Source organism: Cherax quadricarinatus, chromosome 22 (genome assembly GCF_038502225.1).
Source record: "Cherax quadricarinatus isolate ZL_2023a chromosome 22, ASM3850222v1, whole genome shotgun sequence".
Lineage (NCBI taxonomy): Eukaryota > Metazoa > Arthropoda > Malacostraca > Decapoda > Parastacidae > Cherax > Cherax quadricarinatus.
The window spans coordinates 6,065,245-6,085,758 of record NC_091313.1 but is presented as its reverse complement, the minus strand read 5'-3'; the positions used below and the strand labels follow the sequence as shown (position 1 = coordinate 6,085,758).

Sequence of the window (20,514 nt, the reverse complement as noted above, 5' to 3'; positions counted from 1 at the left end):
CTCCTTTACCCCTCGCACACGAAACCTCCTTTACCCCCTTTTTCCAACATTTCCTAGGCCGATCCCTACCCCGCTTCCCTCCACTACAGATTTGTATACTCTCGAAGTCATTCTGTTTTGTTCCATTCTCTCTACTTGTCCAAACCATCTCAAAAATCTTTCCTCAGCCCTCTGGATAATAGTTTTGGTAATCCCACACCTCCTGATCTCCAAATTACAGATTCTCTGCATTATATTCACTCCACACATTGCCCTCAGACATGACTTCTCCACTGCCTCCGGCCTTCTCCTTGTTGTGACATTCACAACCCATGCATCACACCCATGCAAGAGCGTTGGTATAAGTTTACTCATACTTTCCACTTTTTTCTTTCATGGATAAAGTTCTTTGTCTCCACAGACTCTTCAGTGCAACACTCACCTTTTTCCCCTCATCAGATCTAAATTTCACCTCATCTTTCATAAACCCATCTGCTGACAAGTCCTCTCCCAAATATCTGAACACATTCACCTCCTCCATACTCTCTCCCGAGTCTGATATCCAATCTTCCGTTACCTAATTTTTTTGTTATCCTCATCACCTTACTCTTTCATATATTCTTTTTTAATTTCCTTCTTTTACATATCTTACCAAAAAGATCAACCAACCTCTGCAACTTCTCTTCAGAATCTCACAAAAGCTGTGTCATCAGCAAAGGGTAACTGTGATAACTCCCACTTTGTGTTAGATTCTTTATCTTTTAACCCCACACCTCTTGCCAACACCCGAACATTCACTTCTCTTACAGCCCCATCTATAAATATATTGAACAACCACGGTGACATCACACATCCTTGTCTAAGGCCTACTTTTACTGGGAAATAATCTCCCTCTCTCATGCATACCCTAACTTGAGCTTCACTATCCTCGTAAAATCTTTTCACCGGTTTCAGTAACATACCTCTTATTCCATACATTTACAACATCTGCCACATTGCCCTCCTATCCACCCTATCATACGTCTTTTCCAAATCCATAAATGCCACAAAATCCTCTTTACCCTAATCTAATACTGTTCACCAATGTGTTTCACGGCAAACACTTGGTCTACACCCCCCCCCTACCTTTCCTAAAGCCTCCTTGTTCTTCTGATATCCTGCTCTCCGTCTTACTCATAATTCTTTCAATAATAACGCTACCAAACACTTTACCAGGTATACTCAACAGACTTTTTCCCCTATAATTTTTACACTCTCTTTTGCCCCCTTTGCCTTTATACAAAGGAAATATATATATATATATGTCGTGCCGAATAGGCAGAACTTGCGATCTTGGCTTAAATAGCATCGCTCATCTTGCCATATAGGACAAGCGAAAATTTGTGTATGCAATAATTTCGCAAAATTCATCGTAAACCTAACGAAAAAAATATATTTCATTGTGTTTGTTTAGTATTAAATTGCTGTAAACGTATTCAAAAATATATTTAGTAGGATTAGGCTAAAATAAATTGCGCTTGTTATAATAAGGTTAGTTAGGTTTTCTAAGATTCTTTTATTGCAAAAATAAAATTTTTTACATTAACATTAATGAAAAAATATATATTTTAACGTATAAGAGAAATTTTCAGAAAGGACTTAATTTTAGATAAGTTCTTGCTAATTGACCAGTTTTACATATTCGGCACGACGTATATATATATATATATATATATATATATATATATATATATATATATATATATATATATATATATATATATATATATATATACTTAAATGTACAATTGTGAAGTAAAGGCATGTTGTTTTAACAGCAAGCTTTGCTTGGGGCAACGTTGCAGTCTCGTACGATATTTATTAAGACATCATTTGATTCAGATCTTAACATTTAGAAATAGTGTACCAATGAAATCTTATTCTACAAAAACATCCTTTCTTTAATAAATATTTTTACAAAATCAGATGGAGTTGGGCGAGCACTTATCCTTGTGGCACCCCGCTGGTAACATTTTCACATGACGTCGTTCTCTCTCGTCTCTAACTGGATTTTCTTTTCCAACGGAGACTCAGCCACTGTCTGTTGTTCATCCTATGTTTCGTAATTTCTGGGTTAAGTTCTCATGGGTAACTATTTTTTTTTTAAATCTAACATCTACTTGTTTCTTGTCTGTCTGCCTACGTGCTGTCTGGCCCTTTCATTCATATCTACTTCAGTGTTTTTTTTCACTCTCCCTCTGTTTTTATCTCTAACTCTATATTTTCCTCAAAATGTTTCTCTGTCTACTTCTGTTTTTTATGGATATCTCAGTGTTTTTTGTCTACCTGCAATCTACCTCTGTTTTTCTGTCTGCTTCAGTATTGCATCAGTTCACCTCAATGTTTTTCTATCACAATATTTTCTTTCTGTTTTGTCTGCATTAGTGTTTTTCTCCGTCTACCCCATTTTGTTTGCCTCAGTGTTTTTCAGTCTACCTTAGTGTTTTCTTTTTCTCTTTGCCCCTTTGGTGCTCGGTCACGTTACTTACCACAGAGTACCACAGAAGACAAAAAAAATCCACAAAGAACCACAAAGAAATTCTCACACTAATAACATTTATGAGCATTAAATAATACCACTGCAAAAAAAAAAAATCACAGTTACAATCAGTCTGTATTATTTTCGCATGTGTTTTGTCTTCTGACAGTTTGTGATTCTCTGTGATATTTTGTGATCTTCCTGTGGTGTTTTGTGATACTTGGTGGTGTATTGTAATGATTCGTGGTCTGTGATACATGGTGGTGATTTGTGATACTTCGTGGTGATTTTTGATACTTGGTGGTGATTTTTGATACTTGGTGGTGTTTTGTGATACTTGGTGGTGTTTTGTGATACTTGGTGGTGTTTTGTGATACTTGGTGGTGTTTTGTGATACTTCGTAGTGTTTTGTGATACTTGGTGGTGTTTTGTGATACTTGGTGGTGTTTTGTGATACTTGGTGGTGTTTTGTGATACTTCGTAGTGTTTTGTGATACTTGGTGGTGTTTTGTGATACTTCGTAGTGTTTTGTGATACTTGGTGGTGTTTTGTGATACTTGGTGGTGTTTTGTGATACTTGGTGGTGTTTTGTGATACTTGGTGGTGTTTTGTGATACTTCGTAGTGTTTTGTGATACTTGGTGGTGTTTTGTGATACTTGGTGGTGTTTTGTGATACTTCGTAGTGTTTTGTGATACTTGGTGGTGTTTTGTGATACTTCGTAGTGTTTTGTGATACTTGGTGGTGTTTTGTGATACTTCGTAGTGTTTTGTGATACTTGGTGGTGTTTTGTGATACTTCGTAGTGTTTTGTGATACTTGGTTGTGTTTTGTGATACTTCGTAGTGTTTTGTGATACTTGGTGGTGTTTTGTGATACTTGGTGGTGTTTTGTGATACTTGGTTGTGTTTTGTGATACTTGGTAGTGTTTTGTGATACTTGGTGGTGTTTTGTGATACTTGGTGGTGTTTTGTGATACTTGGTGGTGTTTTGTGATACTTGGTGGTGTTTTGTGATACTTGGTGGTGTTTTGTGATACTTGGTGGTGTTTTGTGATACTTGGTAGTGTTTTGTGATACTTGGTGGTGTTTTGTTATACTTCCTAGTGTTTTGTGATACTTGGTGGTGTTTTGTGATACTTGGTGGTGTTTTGTGATACTTCGTAGTGTTTTGTGATACTTGGTGGTGTTTTGTGATACTTCGTAGTGTTTTGTGATACTTCGTAGTGTTTTGTGATACTTGGTAGTGTTTTGTGATACTTGGTGGTGTTTTGTGATACTTGGTGGTGTTTTGTGATACTTCGTAGTGTTTTGTGATACTTGGTGGTGTTTTGTGATACTTCGTAGTGTTTTGTGATACTTGGTTGTGTTTTGTGATACTTCGTAGTGTTTTGTGATACTTGGTGGTGTTTTGTGATACTTGGTGGTGTTTTGTGATACTTGGTTGTGTTTTGTGATACTTGGTAGTGTTTTGTGATACTTGGTGGTGTTTTGTGATACTTGGTGGTGTTTTGTGATACTTGGTGGTGTTTTGTGATACTTGGTGGTGTTTTGTGATACTTGGTGGTGTTTTGTGATACTTGGTGGTGTTTTGTGATACTTGGTAGTGTTTTGTGATACTTGGTGGTGTTTTGTTATACTTCCTAGTGTTTTGTGATACTTGGTGGTGTTTTGTGATACTTGGTGGTGTTTTGTGATACTTGGTGGTGTTTTGTGATACTTCGTAGTGTTTTGTGATACTTGGTGGTGTTTTGTGATACTTCGTAGTGTTTTGTGATACTTCGTAGTGTTTTATGATACTTGGTAGTGTTTTGTGATACTTGGTGGTGTTTTGTGATACTTCGTAGTGTTTTGTGATACTTGGTGGTGTTTTGTGATACTTGGTGGTGTTTTGTGATACTTGGTGGTGTTTTGTGATACTTGGTGGTGTTTTGTGATACTTGGTGGTGTTTTGTGATACTTGGTGGTGTTTTGTGATAATTGGTGGTGTTTTGTGATACTTGGTGGTGTTTTGTGATACTTTGTGGTGTTTTCTGATACTTGGTGGTGTTTTGTGATACTTGGTGGTGTTTTGTGATACTTGGTGGTGTTTTGTGATACTTGGTGGTGTTTTGTGATACTTGGTGGTGTTTTGTGATAATTGGTGGTGTTTTGTGATACTTGGTGGTGTTTTGTGATAATTGGTGGTGTTTTGTGATACTTGGTGGTGTTTTGTGATACTTATTGATATTCTGTGACACTGTGATGTTTGGCGATACTTCGTAGCATTTTGTGATACTCCGTGATAGTACCAGATACTTTGCGGTATTTTGTAGTACTCTGTGGTACTGTATTAACTTGCGAAAGGTGCTTGAGCCCATTATCCAAAAATCTTCATATATTCCCAACAGGTATGAAATTATAACGTTAGTTTCAACCGCAACACACACACACACAAATATATTGGAATTAAGAAGGTTCGAAGGTCAAATGTCAGCATCAAGTAGAGTTCCAGATCTTCACACACTCTCAGTCGACCACACGAAGGTCAGAGGTCACTATCATGCAGAATTATGAAAGGTCAAATGTCAGTATCATGCAGAACTAGGGGTCAGAGGTCACCACGAGGAACAACAGGTCAGAAGTCGCCATAAACTGCATATTAAACTGCAGATCCGAGGTCACCAGTAAAAACTACAGGTCAGAGGTTACCATAAGAAACTACAGGTTAGAGGTCACTAGTAAGAACTACAGGTCACCAGGAAGAATTACAGGTCAGAGGTCGCCAGTAAGAACTACAGGCACCAGGAAGAATTACAGGTTAGAGGTCACCAGTAAGAACTACAGGTCACCAGTAAGAATTACAAGTCAGAGGTCACAAGAAAGAACTACAAGTCAGAGGTCACAAGAACTACAGGTCAGAGGTCACCAGTAAGAACTACAGGTCAGAGGTCACCAGTAAGAACTACAGGTCAGAGGTCACCAGTAAGAACTACAGGTCAGAGGTCACCAGTAAGAACTACAGGTCAGAGGTCACAAGTAAGAACTACAGGTCAGAGGTCACCAGTAAGAATTACAAGTCAGAGGTCACAAGTAAGAACTACAGGTCAGAGGTCACCAGTAAGAACTACAGGTCAGAGGTCACCAGTAAGTACTACAGGTCAGAGGTCAGTAAGAACTACAGGTCAGAGGTCACCAGTAAGAACTACAGGTCAGAGGTCACAAGTAAGAACTACAGGTCAGAGGTCACCAGTAAGAACTACAGGTCAGAGGTCACCAGTAAGAACTACAGGTCAGAGGTCACAAGTAAGAACTACAGGCCAGAGGTCACCAGTAAGAACTACAGGTCAAAGAAATGTTTCTGATCATAATTTGAATTTGAAGTTTTGAACTGCAGTATCGGCGCGCCTTGGGCAGGCCAGTGATGGTGTGTGTGTGTGTGTGTGTGTGTACTCACCTATTTGTGGTTGTAGGGATCAAGTCGTAGCTCCTGGCCCCACCTCTTTACTGATTGCTACTAGGTCCTCTCTCTCCCTTCTCCATGAGTTTTATCAAACCTCGTCTTAAAACTATGTATGGTTCCTGCCTCCACTACGTCACTTTCTAGACTATTCCACTTCCTGACACCTCTATGACTGAAGAAATAGTTCCTAACATTTCTTTGACTCATCTGAGTCTTCATCTTCCAATTGTAACCCCTTGTTTGTGTGTCCTATCTCTGGAGCATCCTGTCTCTGTCCACCCTGCCAATTCCTTGAAGTATTTTATATGTCGTTATCATGTCTCCCTATAACCCTCCTGTCATCCAGTGTCGTCTGGCCGATTTCCCTGTGTGTGTGTACTCACCTAGTTGTACTCACCTAGTTGAGGTTGCAGGGGGTCGAGTCCTATCTCCTGGCCCCGCCTCTTCACTGGTCGCTACTAGGTCACTCTCCCTGAACCGTGAGCTTTATCATACCTCTGCTTAAAGCTATGTATGGATCCCGCCTCCACGACATCGCTTCCCAAACTATTCCACTTCCTGACTACTCTGTGGCTGAAGAAATACTTCCTAACATCCCTGTGATTCATCTGTGTCTTCAACTTCCAACTGTGCCCCTTGGTGCTGTGTCCCATCTCTGGAACATCCTGTTTTTGTCCACCTTGTCAATTCCTCTCAGTATTTTGTATGTCGTTATCATGTCCCCTCTATCTCTCTTGTCCTCCAGTGTCGTCAGATCAATTTCCCTTAACCTCTCCTCGTAGGACATACCCCTTAGCTATGGGACTAGTCTTGTTGCAAACCTTAGCACTTTCTCTAGTTTCTTTACGTGCTTGGCTAGGTGTTGGTTCCAAACTGGTGCCGCATACTCCAATATGGGCCTAACGTACACGGTGTACAGGGTCCTGAACGATTCCTTATTAAGATGTCGGAATGCAGTTCTGAGGTTTGCTTGGCGCCCATATGCTGCAGCAGTTATTTGGTTGATGTGCACTTCAGGAGATGTGCCTGGTGTTATACTCACCCCAAGATCTTTTTCCTTGAGTGAGGTTTGTAGTCTCTCTTCCCCTAGACTGTACTCCGTCTGTGGTCTTCTTTGCTCTTCCCCAATCTTCATGATTTTGCACTTGGTGGGGTTGAATTCCAGGAGCCAATTGCTGGACCAGGTCTACAGCCTGTCCAGATCCCTATGTAGTTCTGCCTGCTCTTCGATCGAATGAATTCTTTTCATCAACTTCACGTCATCTGCAAACAGGGACACTCCCTCTGCTCCCTCTCTCAGGACCCATGGAGAGATGTTATCCGGCCCCATTTCCTTTGAGGTATCTAGCTCACTCAGAAGCCTCTTCACTTCTGTGTGTGTGTGTGTGTGTGTGTGTGTGTGTGTGTGTGTGTGTGTGTGTGTGTGTGTGTGTGTGTGTGTGTGTGACTCAACAATCAATATTTGCACCAATAACTCACTACAGTTGTGACCGGGTGTGGAAGTGTGAATTGCTCATTACACTATAATTTGTTCATGATTGTAGCCATGTATAAACGTAAGTAACCATTCTTACAGTATTCATTACCTTTGTAACTGTGTGTGTGTGTGTGTGTGTGTGTGTGTGTGTGTGTGTGTGTGTAAATTAACTCATCTTCATTAAACTCATTAACTTCATACAAGCAAGTAACACCACTGACATAATTTGCAAAATTTTAACTCATTAAAACTTATTATAAACATAATTATTGTAGTTAAAATCATTAGCATCATTAAAAATAACATTATTATCATTAGAGCAATTAAAAAGAATAGCACCACTAAATTATCACTTACAAAATTAATAATTCCTTCAGACTCAGTGATGATGGGACAACGGGTCTCTAACAGTAACAGCCTGGTTGAGCAGGCAGTCAGCAAGAGCCCCTTCCAGGAAGGTGCTCTTGATCTACGTAACTTTAGCTGCCCTCCACTTTCTTGGATTAAACCTGATTGCCTCCCATTCTCCTAGATGCTGCATGATCTCTACGGGTTTAACTCTTCCCCATAAATATACTAATTATACTACTACTAATAATAAGGTAATCTGGCATAGAATTAATAAAAACCACTCGCAAGTGTGTCACGGTAAAAACCATTAGCGCCATTAACTAAAATCCATTAGCTCCATCAGCGCCATGATTCCCATTACCAGCAATGCCATTACCAGTCTTCCTCCTCCCCCCCCCATCCCATCACGGTCCGCTCTCCCTGGTAAGACTCGATCCTTTACTCCATATAATTCCATTAAGTCCATTAATTCTCTTTAAGACGTAAATTGACTCCTTGTAATACTATCAGGAAGGAAAGACTCTCCAAAGCGATGAGTTTCTCTTTTCTTCGTCTCTCAGAGTGGGAATTAATTCACTGGAGAAAGAGAGAGGGAGAGATTGAGAGAGAGAGAAGGGGGAGAGATTGAGAGTGAGAGAGAGAGAGAGAGAGAGAGAGAGAGAGAGAGAGAGAGAGAGAGAGAGAGAGAGAGAGAGAGAGAGAGAGAAAGCATTAGTAAAGTAACTGTTACATCCGTCAGCAGTTGAGCAGTACCAATAGGTTGTTCATGATATACCAGCAGCAAAACAGATGTATCCTTTTTTTGAGCGAACAGCTTTTGAGCTTGGCAATTGCATGAGATAACCTTCATCAGTGCTGGACTTGAACTGTAGGCACGGTACTGGGCAATTATCATTTTTTTACCAGCCGAAGTCAATTATATCCAACAGGTGCTAGTGCTAGGTGTTACTTATCTGCAGCCTTCCAAAACATGGCCTGGAGATGGAATGTCAGCTTTTATCCATCGACAGAAGGATTTTGATTGGTGGTGTTGCTCCTTGATTTCTTGAAGATTTCGAAACGTACTTGATTCGTCTGAGTAATCGATTGGCATCCATACAATCCACTGAAAAAAGGCTTTTGCAGAATAAAGGATATCAGCCTGAGAAGTATCTACTTTCTTCAGAACAGTTTCCAGTTCAGGGAAAGGGCCTTTTTTTTTTTAGTGTCTAAGTCTTAAAGTTTTGTATTTTTATACGAGTATAACATTGCCAAGCCCAATAACTTCACCAGGGCCCAGGCATAGGCCCAGTAATTTTGGTCCAGGATCAGGCCGCGGGGGCGTTGACCCCCTAAAAACATTCTACAGGGTGTTGGGTAAACTCATTTGCCATGGCATGCGTCTCTCTCTGTCCATTTCTTGTGAACACATGGAGCTCAAATTTTTCAAACCAACAAATTACAGTAGCACAGTCATGATTTGCACAGTACTTGGTAGTATGTGTAGCAGCAGATGTACGAAATCTAAGAAATTTATCATACGTTACTGTGAAGCCATAATCGTGTATAATTTCACTGCAATCCTTAAATTGATCTAGTATGTTGTACGTGTAATATGTGGTTGGATACATTGAGACAAGGTCTCTGACTTCCCCTGTGATTTTACTCCCAAACACCAATACAAATATTAATGCGAAGTATCTTACTCGAGTTTGACAATGTCTTGCTGTAGGTGAATTGCTTAAGGTTATAGTTAGTTGACTTTCACGAAGAGTAGACTTCAGACTTAATCTGATATCCCATATGTGATCAATACACAGCAGCAGTTTTTATATCTTTGATTCGGCACAGAGTCACGAAAATTCAACAGATTTTCACAGCAATGTAAACGTCGAACTTAACTAACATTACCAACGTACTCAACTAGTTTCCCTAACATATATTTACATTACGTTGACTTAGTACCACCATTACTCATTTACATCTCTTGCAAGTCCTCTGTCATCCCCAAACGACAGTGATAGCTATACATGTTATCTGTTATATTAAGTAGAGTTCATGTTGCACTTCGAATCAAACCTGGACAGCTGAAGCCCAGCTGCCATTCATTTCTTCACACGAGTGGAGAAGATATCAAAGGATATCTCACATATGGTCAGTCATCGCTCCTGCACTGTTTTATTTTACGTCAACTTTTTGGATTCTTTGAATCATCTGGAAGTAAACTACGTTGACAACAAAAGATGCAGAGTTCCTTGAAGTCAAATACCGCTAACCGGGACCGACACCGTCTCTACACTGGAGACTCACTAATAGATCTTCGGCTCGAACCTTGCTTTTCTCTTCATACCTTATAGATGAGCAGATGTCAAAGTTGAGACGCAACTTTTATGACATAATAGATCATAATCGGGACCAAAGGACATAAAGAAGAAGTTCATTAAACGTTTTTCCAAGATGAACTCCTGTTAACCCTTTTAAGGCGTAGTTCCAATCCTTTTGTACATCATATGTTTTTGCACTGCCGTCCTCAGGAAAAATTGGCGTTTTTTATGCAAGTCAGTATTGTATAAGTAACTCTCTTAATATGAACAACTTTCTTATAACAAAATGAGAAGTAACGATTGTACTTCATATTTTAAAACATATTGTTAATAATTGTAGCATACTGTTAAGCATTCGACATTTTCGTGTCATAAAATAATTGTAATATACTGTAGCATACATGAAGGGGCTATTCAGATTGTTTCGTAACCATTTATCTGCTTATCCTGGAGTAATAATTTTATGAATACCAGACACATCGAACTGTAAATGGAGAATACTTCAGCAGACACACTGTTAGTTCACCTATACGAGGGATGTGTCAAAATATCGGAGTTGGAAAGTATCGGCCATTTTTTACAATATCGGTGAAAAAAGGCTGATACCAGTCGGTACTCTTTAAAATATTAATATTGCATGTGTGGTTAAAAATATCAACACTAACACTGCCTCATGATTGTTAGAATTACTCATACTCACTCACTCTCTCTCTCTCTCTCTCTCTCTCTCTCTCTCTCTCTCTCTATCTATCTATCTATCTATCTATCTATCTATCTCTCTCTATCTCTCTCTATCTCTCTCTCTCTCTCTCTCTCTCTCTCTCTCTCTCTCTCTCTCTCTCTCTCTCTCTCTCTCTCTCTCTCTCTCTCTTTTACACAGGGTTTGACAGGGTTAAGGATCCCTAGCTTTATTGACAAGCTGTTTACAGGTTAAGGGTTCCTAACTTTATTGGCAAGCTAAGAGCTGTTACCTACATCAGCTCATTTGAAAGCATTTTTATTGTTATGAGACATACAAGTAGGGAACAGGATGAAGTTGGAGCCATCTGTGGGCCAGCATTTTCATGTGATCAACTGACTTTATCTCTTTGACATCATTATGCTGTACGAATGTGTTCCATACTCTCTCTCTCTCTCTCTCTCTCTCTCTCTCTCTCTCTCTCTCTCTCTCTCTCTCTCTCTCTCTCTTTCTCTTTCTCTCTCTCTCTTTCTCTCTTTCTCTCTCTCTCTCTCTCTCTCTCTCTCTCTCTCTCTCTCTCTCTCTCTCTCTCTCTCTCTCTCTCTCTCACTCTCACTCTCACTCTCACAATGTCTACAAGTGCCTTTAACAACCAGTAATTAACACAGGCCAAGTAATGACTAATGACATTATCAACTTAGATAAATTAAATTAATTAATATTTAACCTTCCTGTATTATTTAATAAGCATTGTGCGATAAACGTTCCCTTATAGATTGAACATAGTCATCATAATTTTAAAAATATAAAAAAAAAAATATACGAAAAGTATTAGTATCGAGCAAAAATTAGGTATCAGTATCGGTATCTGCAAAATTTTTGGTATCGTCCCGTCTCTAATCTCTACCAATTGGAAATCTTCCTGATGAATTTCCAGTTTACCTGGAGTTTACCTGGAGAGAGTTCCGGGGGTCAACGCCCCCGCGGCCCGGTCTGTGACCAGGCCAAATAATTCCATGGATAGAGAAATTAGATTTAGGCATTAGAACCATCTAAATGTTAATATAAGTAATAAAGTTATGGCCAGAATACTATATACATCCTTTATCGTGGTGGCTGTCTTGAATTTCTGAGAAGTCTGCAAAATACTCGATGTTAGGTAAATGGACACACATGCAACTAATGTGACATTTTATTGCGGCAATGTTTCGCTCTCCTGGAGGTTTGACAAAGCTATTGGAGAGCGAAACGTTGCCACAAAAAATGTCACATTAGTTTCATATGCATCCAGTTACCTAACATTTTATCGGTAATTCTATCATTAACACCGGTGACTACTGTTATGACTGTTATCAGAGTCACTTCCTTTAACAACCAGTAATTAGCACAGGCCAAGTAATGACTAATGACATTATCAACATAGATAAATTAAATTAATTAATACTTAACCTTCCTGTATTCCTTAATAATCATTGTGCAATAATCATTCCCTTATATATTGAACATAGTCATTATATACTATATACTACTGTTATGACTATCAGAACCACTGCCTCTAAACCACCAAGTTAACGGTGACTACTGTTATGACTATCAGAACCACTGCCTCTAAACCACCAAGTTAACGGTGACTACTGTTATGACTATCAGAACCACTGCCTCTAAACCACCAAGATAACGGTGACTACTGTTATGACTATCAGAACCAGTACCTCTAAACCACCAAGATAACGGTGACTACTGTTATGACTATCAGAACCACAACCTCTAAACCACCGAGATAACGGTGACTTCTGTTATGACTATCAGAACTACTGCCACTAAACCACCAAGATAACGGTGACTACTGTTATGACTATCAGAACCACAACCTCTAAGCCACAGAGATAACGGTGACTTCTGTTATAACTATCAGAACTACTGCCTCTAAACCACCAAGATAACGGTGACTACTGTTATGACTATCAGAACCAGTACCTCTAAGCCACCGAGATAACGGTGACTTCTGTTACGACTATCAGAACCAGTACCTCTAAACCAAGATAACGGTGACTACTGTTATGACTATCAGAACCAGTACCTCTAAACCACCAAGATAACGGTGACTACTGTTATGACAAACAGAACCACTCTACCAAGATAACGATGGTTTCCGATTTGACTACCAGAACTACTACCTCTACTCCTTCTACTTTTACTTCTACCTCTACTCTACTTCCACTACTTCTACGTCTACTCCTACGTCGATCTCTACTAAATACATACACTTAATGGCTGAGTGTCACTTTTTCCTCCTAATATAGTTCCCGAACTAACATCGAGAATTATTTGACTGCACTTGAACCCGACATATTGTCTAATTCAATATTACATGTTTAGAGGGCTTCTCCAATTACTTTTTAAATAACTGTGTTGTCTTTGACGTTACATCTGCGGGAAGACTATAATTCTGACTGCGACATATCCCTCGCACGCATTCGTGTCGCATCTCTTGCCCCGAACTTTCATTCCGATGTTTCGGGTTACTGACTCGCTGGAAAAGAGGGTGATGGTGATAGGAGTGGAGATGGTTATTTGGGGATGGTAATGATAGACTGCGTCGTGGTGATGGGGGCGGTTATAGAAATGGTGGTAGCGGTAAGTTGGTAGGCACTGTCGTGGTGGTGGGGGGTCGTTGAAGTGGGTGGGGAATGGGTGTTATTAGGGGAGAGGTGGGGGGTTGGGATGGGGGGGAAGGAAGGTGTGGGAGTATAAATATATACTAAAGGAAGATGAAAGGAAAGAAATGAGTGGATAAAGAGATGGAGAGAGAGAAGAGAGAAAGAGAGAGAGGGATGAAGGAAGTCGGCGGGAGGGTGAGGAAAGGGAGGGAGAGAGAGGTCTATCTGGAGTCTACCTGGAGGGCATTCCGGGGATCAACGCCCCTGTGGCCCGGTCCACGACCAGGCCTCCCGGTGGATCAGGGCCTGATCAACCAGGCTGCTACTGCTGGCCGCACGCAGTCCAACGTACGAACCACAGCCCGGTTGATCCGGCACTGACTTTAGGTATCTGTCCAGCTCTCTCTTGAAGGCAGCCAGGTAATTCCCCTTATGCTTGGTGGGAGGCTGTTGAACAGTCATGGGCCCCTGACACTTATGGTATTTTCTCTTAGTGTATCAATGGCGCCCCTACTTTTAATTGGAGGTGGGTGAGGGAAGGGAGGGAGAGAGGGGAGGGTGAGGGAAGGTAGGGAGAGGTGGGTGAGAGAAGGGAGGGGGAGGGATAGGGAGCGGAAAGGGAAGGAGAGGTAGGTGAAGGGAGGGAGAGACGGGAGGGTGAGGGAAGGGAGGGAGAAAGAGAGGGGAGGGTGAGGGAAGGGAGGGAGAGAGAGAGGGGAGGGTGAGGGAAGGGAGGGAGAGAGAGAGAGGTGGGTGAGGGAAGGGAGGGAGAGGGAGAGGGGGAGGGAAGGTAGGGAGAGAGAGGTGGGTGAGGGAAGGGAGAGAGAGGGGGAGGGTGAGGGAAGGGAGAGGGGGAGGGTGAGGGAAGATAGGGAGACGGGGAGGGTAGGGATGGAGAGAGAGGTGGGTGAGGGAAGGGAGAGAGGGGAGGGGGAGGGAAAGGAGGGAGAGGGGGAGGGGGAGGGAAGGGAGGCAGAGAGAGGTGTGTGAGGGAAGAGTGAGGGAAGGGAGAGTGAGAGAAGGGAGGGAGAGGGGGAGGGTGAGGGAAGGGAAGGAAAGGCGGGAGAGGTGGGTGAAGGAAGGGAGGGAGATAGGGGTGGGTGAGGGAAGAGAGGGAGAGAGGGAAGGGTGAGGGAAGGGAGGGAGAGAGGGGAGGATGAGGGAAGGGAGGGAGAGAGAGAGAGATGGGTGAGGGAAGGGAGGGTGAGGAAAGGGAGGGAGAGGGGGGAGGGTGAGGGAAGGGAAGGAAAGGAGAGAGAGATGGGTGAAGGAAGGGAGATAGGGGTGGGTGAGGGAAGAGAGGAGAGAGGGAAGGGTGTGGGAAGGGAGGGAGAGAGGGGAGGGTGAGGGAAGGTAGAGAGGGGAGGGTGAGGGAAGAGAGGGAGAGAGGGGAGGGTGAGGGAAGGGAGAGAGAGGGCAGGGTGAGGGAAGGGAATGAGAGAGGGGAGGGTGAGGGAAGGGATGGAGATAGGGGTGGGTGAGGGAAGGGAGAGAGAGAGAGAGGGAGGGTGAGGGAAGTTAGAGGGGGAGGGTGAGGGAAGGGAGGGAGACGGGGAGGGAAGGGAAGGAGAGAGGGGAGGGTGAGGGAAGGGAGGGAGATAGGGGTGGGTGAGGGAAGGGAGGTAGAGACGGGAGGGTGAGGGAAGGGAGTGAGAGAGAGGTGGGTGGGGGAAAGGAGGGAGAGGGGGAGGGGGAGGGAAGGAAGAGCGGGGTGGGTAAGGGGAGGGAGAGTGGGGTGGGTAAGGGAAGGGAGAGAGAGTGGGGAGGGTGAGGGAAGGGAGGGAGAGTGGGGAGGGTAAGGGAAGGGAGGGAGAGTGGGATGGGTAAGGGAAGGGAGAGAGAGTGGGGAGGGTGAGGGAAGAGAGAGTGGGATGGGTAAGGAAAGGGAGAGAGAGTGGGATGGGTAAGGAAAGGGAGGGAGAGTGGGATGGGTAAGGGAAGAGAGAGAGAGAGTGGGGTGGGTAAGGGAAGAGAGAGAGAGTGGGGTGGGTAAGGGAAGGGAGGGAGAGTGGGGTGGGTAAGGGAAGAGAGAGAGAGAGTGGGGTGGGTAAGGGAAGGGAGAGAGAGTGGGGTGGGTAAGGGAAGGGAGTGAGAGTGGGGTGGGTAAGGGAAGGGAGAGAGAGTGGGGTGGGTAAGGGAAGGGAGAGAGAGTGGGGTGGGTAAGGGAAGGGAGGGAGAGTGGGGTGGGTAAGGGAAGAGAGAGAGAGTGGGGTGGGTAAGGGAAGGGAGAGAGAGTGGGGAGGGTGAGGGAAGAGAGAGTGGGATGGGTAAGGGAAGAGAGAGAGAGTGGGGTGGGTAAGGGAAGGGAGAGAGAGTGGGGAGGGTGAGGGAAGAGAGAGTGGGATGGGTAAGGGAAGGGAGAGAGAGTGGGGTGGGTAAGGGAAGGGAGAGAGAGTGGGATGGGTAAGGGAAGGGAGAGAGAGTGGGGTGGGTAAGGGAAGGGAGGGATGAAGACGGCAGTCAGGTAAGGCAGTTAACAGAACATACCTGTTGGCTGCTATCACTGTTATTTCCCTCAGGCACCCTGGTTGAGGCGGCCGTCCTCGCCACACACACCCACAACATAATATTTTGTCCTGGCAGCCTGGTGAGGCTTCCAATGGTTGCTCAGAGGACATCCATGGACGCCCAAGGGACACCTTCTCCTCCAACCTCAGCAAGAACGGTCCACAGGTACACGGTAAACCACAAAACTCGCACTTTATTATTATTATTATTATTATTATTATTATTATTATTATTATTATTAATAGTAGTAGTATTATTGTTATTATTAATAGTAGTAGTATTTATATTATTTTTATTTTATTAATATTGTTATTGTTTATATTATTATTTTTATTTTTATTATAATAATTGTTATTATTGTTGTTATTGATGTAGTTGTTGTTGTTGTTAGCATCACATCTAACTCAAGGAAAGGTGACCCAGAGAAAGAGTATAGGCTAGGTGGACAAAAACTGCAATCCTCACTCAAGGAGAATGATCTTGGGGTGACCATAACACCGAGCACGTCTCTGGAGGCACATATCAACCAGATAACTGCTGCAGCTTAGGTGCGCCTGGCAAACCTGAGAATAGCGTTCCGATACCTTTATAAGGAATCGTTCAAGACACTGTACACTGTGTGCGTCAGGCACATTCTGGAGTATGCAGCAACAGTTTGGAACCCACACCTGGTTAAGCACGTCAAGAAGCTAGAAAAAGTACAAAGGTTTGCAACAAGGCTAGTTCCAGAGCTCGAGGGAATGTCCTACGATGAAAGGTTGAGGGAAATCTGACTGACGACACTGGAGGACAGAAGGATCAGGGGAGACATGATATCGACATACAAGATACTGCGTGGAATAGATAAGGTAGACAGAGATAGGATGTTTCAGAGAGGGGACACAGAAACAAGGGGTCACAATTGGAAGTTGAAGACTCACACGAGTCACAGGAATGTTAGGAAGTGTTTATTCAGTCACAGAGTCGTCAGGAAGTGGAATGGCCTAGCAAGTGACGTAGTGGAGGCAGGAACCGTACATAGTTTTAAGACGAGGTATGACAAAGCTCAGGAAGCAGAGAGAGAGAGAACCTAGTAGCGATCAGTGAAGAGGCGGGGCCAGGAGCTGAGTCTTTACCCCTGCAACCACAATTAGGCGAGTACAATTAGGTGAGTACACACACACACACACACACACACACACACACACACACACACACACACACACACACACACAGGCCTAGCAGTGTATGAGCAGATGTGATGGAAGTTCTGATAGACGATTGTCTAGTAATTAGTATAAATAACAATGACAATTTAGCCGTCCACGTGTCTCTAATGATGTCAATATTGCAAACTTGCAATTATGCATAAAATGACTTTGAGATGATGGGAAATTATTAAAGTGCTGAAATGTCAATCACTACCATGAGACATTTCTCAGTTATTGAATATTTGTCAAAATATTTCGTGTTTGTCTCAACAACCGACGCGCTCTTGCCTTTTGCCAGATGTGTTGTCTGTGTAATAGTTTCTGCCAGCAAACACCATTCTGGGATGTGTGCTTGGATAGCACTCTTTCCTCCAGTCATTGTTGCTAACATCCTGCCCTAAGGACGATGTTGATGTGAGCTTTGACGTCGGGGTGATGTGTAGTGATGTCAGTGCATAGTGGGTCAAAGGATGTCACAGCTGATGTTAGTTGTGGGGAAAGTCCCGCCAATGCCACTCTTCTCTAGGTGCTTGACGGACTGTCACGGCAGTGATCACTCGTGAACTCTCTTCCGTCTATTGATTATCATGCTTCTACATTACTGACTGCGTCGTCATGGTCATTATCATTATTATTATTATCATCGACACTGTCATTAATCATCTTTATCGTGATCACCATCATTATTATCGTCGTTGTTATCGGTTAGAAAATTCACTAAACCCACGATGAAGTGTCTGGTAAGTTTAAGATTAGAAAATATGTTAGCAAAATTATTTATTTCTTCTCTGAAAGCGTCTCTGCCGCATCGTCAATAATCTGTCAAGAAGCAGCCAATAAACACTCACTGTTTCATCTATAAAACCGTCTTTGTTTGTGGCTTCCGGCACAAATTCTCGTCTTCCAAAAAGAAAAAAAAATTGAGACGACTCCCTACCTGTCTCAGTTGCGTACTAGAACAAGCAAGGATTCCAGGATGCCATTTCGAATACAGTGTGTATACATCAGTGTATTTGTTACTTCTTCGTGGTAATTTTGCACGCTTCCCCTCGTGGAACAACGTAAGCTATTAAATGTATGGGGAAAATAGAACAAGGTGATGCCTAAAAGAATGTGTTAAAGAAAAGCAAAATATCAGCGGGCAGAATCAGGAAGTATTGTAATGTATTTTCTTCCGAAACTTATCTGAAAACATGGACCAGTGCCTGGACGAATGATGCCGTGACCGCATAAATCAGTCGCCACAACTGGTCACAACACCTCCCTTCATCTGCTCTGATGTAGCATATAAATTCTGCTGTTGTCAACCATAGAAAATAGCGCACGATTAAAATCTTAACGCGATTACAAACCAGGGTACGGGTGGGGTTAGAATCCATGGTGAGTCGTAAAACTCCAGGCCAGTGCGTACTGAAGTACTGGCCTGGAGTTTCACGGCTCATTTGCCATGGGTTCTAATCCAACCCGTACCATGGTTTGCTTATATCTCAGTCGTGCTAATAACTACGTTGTTACTGAACCTTAAACAAGAAAACAGGAGGTTCATCAGAGTGACAACGGTTATCCAACCTTCACAGTTATCCTAATATAAATAATGGAAGAATTACCGACAAAATGTTAGGTAAATGGACACAGATGCAACTACTGTGACATTTTATTGTGGCAACGTTTCGCTCCTGGAGAGCGAGACGTTGCCACAGTAAAATGTCACAATTAGTTGCATCTGCGTCCATTTACATAACATATCCTAATATAGACACAAATGTTTTGCGACACCCGGAGAATGAACGCCTCATCTCACGTGTCAAATATTTTACATTGCAGAATAAACCTGATACAATAATGAAATTCACAGTTGAAGAAAATATATCCATTAAAAGTCGACTTTGTTAAATGTTCTTGTTACCACAAGAGAGGCAAGGGACACGAAGACGATGTGCACAGGTACTAACTCCCATATTGGCAGAGATGGTTCTGAAGATATGCTGGAGGGGAACGAGAGCGTCGATAGCGGTGCCTTCCGTCACGTTCTTCAGCAGCGCCTCCTCCGTCCTGCTGAACCCCAGCAGCAGGAACAGTCCCGTCGGCAGGTTGTACTCCTCTGTAACAGCATTCACAGAATGTGATATATATCTCCGCATCTCTTTATTTTCACAACGCACAATATGGAAATGAAACATAAGCTGCATTTGGGATAGCCCTGGGCCATTAACAAGGCCATGATGGATGAAAACACCATCCAATTTTAATTTGCAGTCTGTGGGTTAATTATAAATTGCTACAATAATGATACTGCTAATTTACCTTTTCTCTACTTTATCTTACATATATGGAATCTACAGGAATTATAATGGTTCAAACAACTATATACAAGCTCAAAGTGTTTACCCTCTTCCCTTTCATTCCAAAATCTGACTCTAGCAAGATACATACAAGGGGAATTTAGAGGCAGCTGTTAACCACGGCTGTTTTACGATGATTCCTTTAAGAACATATATAATTTGTTAGAAGTCCAGAGTGCGATTCAGTGATGGAATAATTGATCACTGACTGAAGAGTGAGGAATAATTGATCAATAATTGAGTGATGCCCTTTAGAAGGACATAGAATACGCCTGCTGATGGATACATATTTTATGATATAATTGTTATCTTCTGATTAGCTGATCTATCGAATAAGTGACCTGACTGGCAACCTGACTGGTAACCTGACTGGCTAGAGGAAGGGCCACGATTAATCAATAAATAACCAAAACTGGCTAAAAGTTCTCTCTCTCTCGCAACACACACACACATAACAGCTTACATTAAAACTAAAAAATGTCTAGTGTTTGTATCTTTGTCCGTTTATGACACAATTTTGTCAGTCACACAGACTCACATGAAATTAAACAGTATAGTAATTTCTTGTGGAAAGATATGTAAAAAAAATGCAGTGATTGAAAACGATGAACGTTAACTATAATTGCTTGTCACTCTTCGTTTCTACCTTTTGTGTTAGAGCTGAGAGAAAAGTGAACACATAAACCATATAATAATGATGGGCTGCCTTTACGCTGCTCAGGCCTCGTCCTCATCGTTGGAGAGCTGCATCGAAACGTCAGAACATGAACAGAGCTTCAATTGATCATCACTTTAGCTATTTAGTCATTGAAAACTTAGCATCTGGGTATTTCTGTTACCTAGATCGTTTATGCCAGATCTCACTCTCCCTTTTCCTTACTCAACGTAAACTGCTTTGGGAAATTATCATTGGTATCATTCCTGTAAGCCTGTTCTCTGAGGACCATGATTTGGTCTGGTTATTCTCCGTTTACTGTTTCATTCAGCTCAGTGTTCGAGTTTAATGTCTGGTCGACGCTCGTGAACTACTTTGGTTACTTCTGAATTTCTTGTGGTTAACCGTAGGTA

At 42.4% G+C, this 20,514-nt stretch overlaps 1 protein-coding gene across 1 annotated transcript in view; it reads right to left on the bottom strand.

Annotated features, from left to right (window-relative positions):
• The window catches only part of LOC128689603 (uncharacterized), a 217,809-nt gene that overhangs the window by 154,406 nt on the left and 42,889 nt on the right, over nt 1-20,514 (bottom strand). Inside the window, exon 6 of the mRNA XM_053777965.2 lies at nt 19,057-19,205. Coding sequence (XP_053633940.2) covers nt 19,057-19,205 — 149 coding nt within the window. The remainder of the gene's footprint in view (nt 1-19,056; nt 19,206-20,514) is intronic.